The sequence below is a fragment of the Bemisia tabaci genome, chromosome 9 (genome assembly GCF_918797505.1).
Source record: "Bemisia tabaci chromosome 9, PGI_BMITA_v3".
Classification (NCBI taxonomy): domain Eukaryota; kingdom Metazoa; phylum Arthropoda; class Insecta; order Hemiptera; family Aleyrodidae; genus Bemisia; species Bemisia tabaci.
Window position 1 is genome coordinate 14,324,741 of NC_092801.1, and position 8,469 is coordinate 14,333,209.

Genomic DNA, 8,469 nt, shown 5'->3' on the forward strand with positions numbered 1-8,469 from the left:
AATAGAAGTTTCGTAGGACAAAACCTTTTAATGTGCTCATTATATATGTAAATATTCAGTGATTTCCCGGTAAGAGGAATTGTATTTTTCCAATTATAATTCAACCTTTAGACAGCTCCATTTTTAAATTAAAGAAGAACCAGCATTAATGGCTCTGTTTGAGGAAACTTTGGAAATGCGTCAGTTTCGAGAATTTCGCGTGTTTTCTGACGTTGGAGCTTACCTATGTAGCAGCCGAAATAGAAATCCGTGACGTTCAACGTCCAAAATCAACTCGTGTCAGTAATATCGTCCCTCGAAATGGTAATTCACCGCGTTAACAAATGCAAACCTAGAATTCTCTGGAATTTTCAAGCTTCTAGAAAAAAAGAAATGTATACGTTAAAAATAACTTTTAAGAGAAAAGAGAATATTATTTTTTGTCTTACGAATCTATTTTGGGTATTCTAGAGTAATAATTACAAAAGGTATATACTTTAAGTAAGAAATGTGTTGGAAAAACTCTGGAAATGTAGACTACAGTTTTTTAACTCGTAAATTTTCTTGACCAAAAATATTCAGTAACTCTTCGAAAAAGTGGAAAAAAATCTTCAAAAAATAGATTTGTTTCCATAATTATTTACATAAATAATAGTCTCCCCTCCAGATCAGCAACATAACATAGAAAATGTGTCATTCAATGATAATTTTTCTAGTTTCACTAAGCTCTTCCAAATTTCTGCCTAAAGTTTCTTGTGCAATTTTGTTGTTAGGCAACATATTTCTACGGATTTGGGTGTTTCCTGGGAAATTTTAAAATCTCCTAGTGCAGATACACGCAAAAAAAAAAAAAAAAAAACCGCTCTGGTGTTCTGCAACACCCAAACGCCACATGTGCCTATCTTTTCAGAGGCTGTCGGGTATAACTGACAACGCAACATCATATATTCGTCAACGCCCTGCCGCCATCCTTTCATGAGATGCGTCCCCTAATGTAAAAAATATCCAAATGGAGACTCCTGAAAAACAATTTTTTAATGAGTTTTTTAAGGTGCTTTTTACCGATCATCGAGGGGTGTCTCAAATTGATTTTTCACAGTTTAACCTCGATGTAGTGTTAATTGAACCGCGTATAGAAAAAATGAGCCAAAGCCACATGAGCTATTGTCAAATTTAGCAGGGCAATTCAATTTTTCAGGTGAACTTTCTTGCAGATTCCTGTGACAATTTTATGATATTTGCTTCGTACTATGCAGATTTACTGAAATTTGCACACAAATACGTTTGTCGTAATCTTTGATGAATCCATTTCCGAATTCCTATCCTCGTCCCCTCTCTCATTCCGTTTGTTCCTTTGCCGTACCCCATATTCTCCGGTCAATTCCAATTTATAATCTATGCAATCTGTGCAATTGATGAAACTGTAATCTTTATTCCCGTTTGTGACACTGTGAAGGCTTTTAACACGGAAACCAAATCAGAAATAGATTCACATTGTGTTTATTCTCAGTATAAAGGGACTCTCCTTTTTATTACTAAATGCGATCCATCTATATTATACAGCTACAAGCAAAATCTTGGAAGCACTATTTCTGACGAACTGCCGGACCGATAAGGATGATCTTTACATGTATGTTATCTGTAGTAGGTGTATATGTGCAAAAAATTATGAAACCCCGAACTTTTAATGTTGTAGAGCTTTCAAAGCTCATGGCACTTAAGTCCAATGATAATAGCGTGAGAGATATGTCGTTTCCGCAAGAAACGTCAAGGTGTGGGATTCTACCTGAGTGACTCGAATAAACTATAGAACAATGGAAAAGCTCGTGAAGGGCTCCTCATTCGAAGAGTTGAGAAACGGTGCATCGCTCAGGGTTCAAGGTATAAGGTTTAAATCAATTTTTCCTGCGTTCTTCCGGCTTCGATTTGTGGCATGCATTGGTCAATTTACTTGATTGCGGAGTTCCTGTTAATATTTACAGCAGATAAACAGCAGACACAAAGGGAGAAGGCAGGCGCTGCGTCGCGTCGGGACGGACCAAATATTATTAACTCTTACGGTCGAAATCCGATTTTTTTTTAAATTAAGTATTTAAAAATAACATAATAAATGGAAATATCTCCAGTAAGTGGACTGTGAGATTATATACATCCAGCTATTCCTCATCATTTACAAATCTGAGTGTTACGTCAAAAATTTGGAAATCGATACAGCTCGGACACAGAATGGTGTGTTAAAATGGAAGAACATTTTTGTCTATACATACGCGTATCCCGGGGGTTGGGCCGCGTAGCGGTCAGGGGGCAGGGCTCCCTAGTATACATACAAGAATGCATAAATTCTTACTTTATCTAGTAGTCCATTCTATGTATATTATTTTTACCTGGTTACTCCTCGATCTTTGCAGCGTCGCTGTCATTTTGACGGCGCTTCTATGCGACTCGGTGCTCTGTCTGGACAAAGGGACTGAAGCTGCGGCTCCTGGAAAGACTAGCCTGAAAAAAACCAGCGGCAACGGTCAGAAGTCTCAGGCAGCGGATGTGCAGAAACCCATCAAAAGGAAGCCGAAGGGAAAAGTTCAATATAACATCAGCGGAGGCTCTGACCTCTCTGAAAGTCGTCCCAAGAATGCCGGGTCAAGTCCGCGTGGAAGCCCTGACAAGGAGAAGGATATTAATGACAAGTTACCACCCCACAAGGTTCATGGCGATATGTACTCTCTTCCACCCACCAGGTGACCATCAGCTTTCTGCCGTGCTGAGGAAAAACGTCGTACGAGCCTTCAGAAATTGCCTTAATTCCCTCGATAAGAAAAGAATTTACCAAAAAATCTACACCGAAAAAAAAGGATGCTGATTTATCAATTTGGATGGGAAAAGTGTCTGACAACTCACAAAACACTGAATTAACCGCTACATCAGTTAATTTAGCATTGTCAAGGTGTAAAAGTATCTGCTGTGGCCGTTACTTCAGCGTTTTGCGGGTTTTCACACACTTTTTTACATCCAGAATGTTAAATCAGCATCCTGTTTTTTTTTCGGTGAGTAGTTATCCTACAATCGTTCAGACAACTTTGCCCTCGATCCCAACCATGATATCTGAGAATGTCAAGGGAAAAATATGCATAACTTTCTGTGAAAATAAATACTTTATTGGGGGGAGGGGGAATTTGGCAACGCTTGCATGATCGTGCGGCATTCTTCCTCAGCAACACCTCATTCACTGTTATTTCTTTCAACTAAAAAGAAGAAGAATAAGAAGAAATTCTGTTGAAATGACCGGATTCGGAAACCCTTTTTGGTCTCTTTTGAGTAAAATGTAAATAAAATACTTTAAAAAAGTATTGGATCATTTGGCATTAAAATTGTAGTGCACCGAAAAAAAGGTGAAGTTGATTTAACATTCTGGAGGTAAAAAAAAGTGTGTGAGAACTTTGAAATGCTGAATTACCAGCCACATCAGTTAGTTTCACATCTTGGCATTGCTAAAGTAACTGGTGCAGAAGGTGATTTAGCATTTTATAAGTTCTCGCACACGTTTTTTACATCCAGAATGTTAAATCAACATCACTTTTTTTTAGGTGTGGCGCTCCACGTTGAAAAATCTAGGTAAAATCTGAAAATGTCTTCTAAAAAGAGCGGCTTTTTCATCCAAAATAATGTTGATTCTAAAATTTAATTGCTTGAAAGTAGGGTTAGGGGTATTTCTGCCCTAAAATCCCTGCATGATAAAAGATTTACATGGACCATACATATTTTGCGGAAAGGAACTTTTTCATTTGGTTCACCCGTAAAAACACCTGTCCGCACAGGGAATGTAATGGCACATATGGTGTCTCTAATATATGAGCCAGAAATGGTAGGTTTTCATTGAAAAATACGGTGCGCACATTGAAACCGCTTTGACTGGCTGTCGTCTTGAGCAGATATAATGCCTCTCCTCTGAGATTGTCGTAGATATGACTATCTTGGACTGTGTTCAGACATGACAAGCATTAAGAAAATAGGTCCTATCTGCAGGAGAGTTAAAGACCCCTAAGTGGCGGTGCGAAGTTTAATGGATCCTTGTATGGTTTTTTGAGATTCCTCCTTGCCAACTTCCCGTACCACTTGTGACTGTCGTCCGATCTGACATATCGACGGTGTGAGTCAGCGATCACATAACTTGGTTTGCGACGTCGCAGACTTCCTGTCATACCTACTTTATTTTTTAAACGGAAAACTACTCAACGGAAATTCTTTAAAACTGCCATGACTTTTCTTCTCTGTGCAAAGAAAATTCTGCAAAAACTTTAAGGAATGTTGTCAATTTATTCTCCTTTAAAAAAGTACCTAACATAGAGGCGGAGATTTTCAGACCCCGCAAACGAGATATGTGATCGCGGACTTAAGCTGAGATTTTCAGACACCGCAAACGAGATATGTGATTGCGGACTTAGGCCGTCGATTTGTTAGCAGCCCTTTGATAAAGTGCAGTTATGAGTACACATTTTCTCCAAAAATCTTCATATATCTATGACTGGTCTGCCTAATGACGTCCAATTATTTCTTTGTTTCAGTTCAAGATCAGACCGCGATAGACATAAGGCTCCCATAAAATACGATTCGATGAGGTTTGTCGACAGGTAAATTCAGTGATTATCTTCAATGGAAAACCAAAAGTTGAAAGTTAACAATGTTTGTCAACCCTCTATTGCACGAATTAATTTTGGAACAGGAACAAACAACTTCACGGAAAAAATGAGATTAGGGCTGGGCCCTAGAATTGATTCACCTCATACCCCACAGGGCCCATTCCTTACGCAGCATTCCTTAAGCAATAAGCAACCGAACATTATATAGGTGATAATTGAGTCCAATATCATGGACGCGATACTACATTACCGTTTTTTCCGTGTTTTTTCCTGAAAGATCTTTGAAAAATACAGAGTCCCAAATTTTGTTTGGGGGAAAGGAGCTCTTACCCCCTCCCCCAAAATGGCTCCTCAAAGTGGTGGTTACCTATATATAGATCCATGAAAGTTTGATAAGAAAAAAAATATGAAGAGAAATTACGTGTATGTGACTCCATGCAACTTTGGTAAAAAACCTAAGAAAAGACGTCACATGCAAAGCATGCGTACGTACATTTCATCGAAAATAAAGGAAAATATTTGTCTTATTGTCTCTTTGTCTAAATATTTCCGCCACTAGAGGTAGTTCCATGAGATCACATATGGACGTATTTCTATCAAACGGAACTATGTGCATTATAAAGTGAGCCCTGTTGTGCATGTATTCTTATGGGTATCAGGGCTCATGCCTTCATGCACATAGTTCCGTTTGATAGAAATACGTCCATATATGTTATTCGGTTTTAAAAAAATTCATGAAAAACCCATTTCGCATCTAATATTTCCGGTCGACACCTAAAAAAAGTGTAACGTGTGCTGCAAATGTACATATTTTTTTCATTGTCATGAGGCCACTCTTACCAACCTAAATCCTGCGCCGAAAATGCGTTGTCAGTGCCGCATTAAAGCGCATGAGTGCAGTTTTTGCTATTTTGAGAAAAACGTGTTTAAAGTTTTTAAATTATACAAAGCCTTAGGGTGGAAAGAGAGTTCAAGCCCACTGTTTAATGCTTAAAAACTTGATTTTACCAGTGAATTTTTCACAGAATTTATTTCCAATCTAGATTTGGTTGAAATCACGATATCTCCATTTTTCTTTCGAACACTGCACTTATGCGCTTTTTCCTTTAAGCCCCTCATTTGTAAGTTGCATAGATCTTGGTACGAGCCCGGACAGAGGGCAGATCCGAAGGCCTATTATATTGGCGCATATACGTAGTATACCATCGTTTTGTCCCCAACTCGATAAAATGTGTACAGTGCCTGAGTTCCCTGCCGGAAATGGACTGACCAGCTGGTTTTCAATCTTTAAAAGCTTGTAAAAAAGTGGCGAATGCTTCAATCTTTCAGGTTGATTGATCTTCGTCTAAGACTAATTTTTTTATTGCGTAAATCCTAGAGTTGAACGGGCTTCGTTGTTTAGTTTTTTTTAATACTTAAAAACCGTGCCGGGCTAATTTAAAATACCTGTATATATAACAAAAGCAATTCAGCCATCATGAAATATTAATATAACTTCTCCGCTTTGTGTGAAACACCACCTCGGAAGATCTCTAGGCCGCAGTTATTTCTTACAAACGTTGGTACCCAAAAATATATTAAGTGAAAAGTTTGAACAGGTTTTATCATATTTATGCGACAGGCCTCTTCATACATATAAAACTGTTTTGACTAAAGACATCCAATTATTGCTTAATTTCAGTTCTAACCCAGGTTCCAGTCCCGCCAGAGTAGATAATCCACCTGTGAAATACGACTCTATTAGGGCTCCAATCGACAGGTAACTTCAATGATTATTCTCAATTGAAGACCAGAAGTTGATAGTTATATTATTTTTTTTTTTTTTTTTTTTTTTTTTTTTTTTTTTTTTTTTTTTTTTTAATTAAAGAGAAATGTGCATTTGATTTGGAAAGAAAATTAGTTTAATTTTTTTAAAGTGCATACAAACAAAATTGATTTTATCCGAAGAGAATTTTACTTAAATGAGATAATATTGTTCTGTGTATCATTGATTTTAACTCCAAATGAAGTTTTCTCTTTTTACTTCAAAGAAATGAAAGTTTGCCATCGATGACAAAGTTGATTTTCTATATTGGATTATACTACGGAGTACCTCTACTATTACTCAATATGGATGCCTAAAATACCCACACTACTAATCCGGCTTCGTTATAAGCACTTCTAATGGTATCACTCCTAAAAATTCTCCCACCACCACCACCACCATCATCACTATTACTATACCGATGCTACTAATACTTTTAATACTACTACCACTACTACCACTACTACGACTACTACTATTACCACTACTACTACTACTATAACTACAACTACAACTACTTCTACTACTACTTCTACTACAACTACTACTTCTACAACTACTACTACTACGATTACTGCTACTACGACAACTACTACTACTACTACCACTACTTCGACTACTACTATTACCACTACTGCTACTACTACTACTACTATAACTACAACTACAACTACTTCTACTACTACTTCTACTACTACTTCTACTACAACTACTACTACTTCTACAACTACTACTACTACGACTACTACTACTACTGCGACAACTACTACTACTACTACCACTACTCCTGCTACATCTACTTCTTCTCGTTCTACTACTACCACTACTATACCACTACTACCACTACTACCACTACTACCACTAATACCACTACTACCACTACTACCACTATTACCACTACTACCACTACTACCACTACTACCAACACTACCACTACTACCACTACTACCACTACTACCACTAATACTACTACTACTATTACTACTGCCACTACTTCTATTATTACTACTACAACTACTACTACATCTACTACTACAACTGCTACTATTACTATTACTACTTCTACTATCACTTCTACCACTACTGCTATTACTACTACAAGTGCTACTGCTACTGCTACTATACTGGTGACTGCTTCAGAGGTATGGATACCCTCCCAAAACTCTGACTTTAGACGTGACCATTCTGTTCAATGCATGCGCCATCCGATTATCGATTGTTCTTTAACTTTCTTTTGTTTTGTTTCATGAAATTGCTACAGGAATAGTCTCGGGGGCTCAAGAAAAGATTATTCTCGCTCTGGGTCTGGGTCATGGAGGCGACCTTTCAAGTGGATTCTCTCGGGTTCCCAAATCAAGCGCTCGGGCTCAACGGCCAGCTCCGTCGATTGGGGGTCTCCGTCCCAGAGCGGGGGAATCCGGGTCCCGATCCCAAAACCCTACGCGGATCCAGATGGGAAAATGCTCAAACATCTAAATTCCCGCCATTGGAAGAGCCTCGAGCAACTGCAGATCAGCTTCGGGGATGTCGTCGTCTGCCACCTCGTCAAAAAAAAAACCTTCGAATGGCGGAAGTTTCATTGGCTCTTGGCAACCAACGAGTAATTCATTTATTACGTCCCTCCTCTTCTATAGAGTCAACACAGTCTTCTGTAAGGAAAAACGCCGTGAGAACCTTCAGGCGTTGCCAAATGCCCTTTGGTAAATCAAGAATTTTCGAGAAAATTCGCAATTATTCTTCCTCCGATTTTTCAGTCAATTCTGTTCGCAATTTCACCTAAGTTCCTGAAAATGTCAAGGAAAAAAATTCATAACTTTCTTCAGAACTAACTATTTTCTCAGAGGAAATTTGGCAACTCTCGAATGTTCGTACGGCGTTTCTCCTTAGCACGGCAGTCTTGGCATTGTTTCTCTGCGTACTTTCCTTTTTTCTGCTGATTTGGTTTCTTCGCTCGACTTCTCATTTTTTGCGTCTTTTGCGAAATTAAAATTGTTGACACATTTTAGGACCAACAACAAAGGCCATTTACGGGGATTTGTCTTTTCTATTTTG

The 8,469-nt window shown here is 38.2% G+C and overlaps 1 protein-coding gene across 1 annotated transcript; it reads left to right on the forward strand.

Moving 5' to 3' along the window:
* The first annotated feature begins 2,310 nt into the window (after positions 1–2,310).
* On the forward strand, positions 2,311–8,045 carry LOC109038169 (uncharacterized). The gene is made up of 4 exons (XM_072304433.1): positions 2,311–2,714; positions 4,539–4,604; positions 6,295–6,372; positions 7,679–8,045. The coding sequence occupies exons 1-4, from the start codon at positions 2,311–2,313 to the stop codon at positions 8,019–8,021; spliced, it is 891 nt and encodes a 296-aa protein (XP_072160534.1). The 3' UTR covers positions 8,022–8,045.
* Positions 8,046–8,469: the final 424 nt, after the last annotated feature.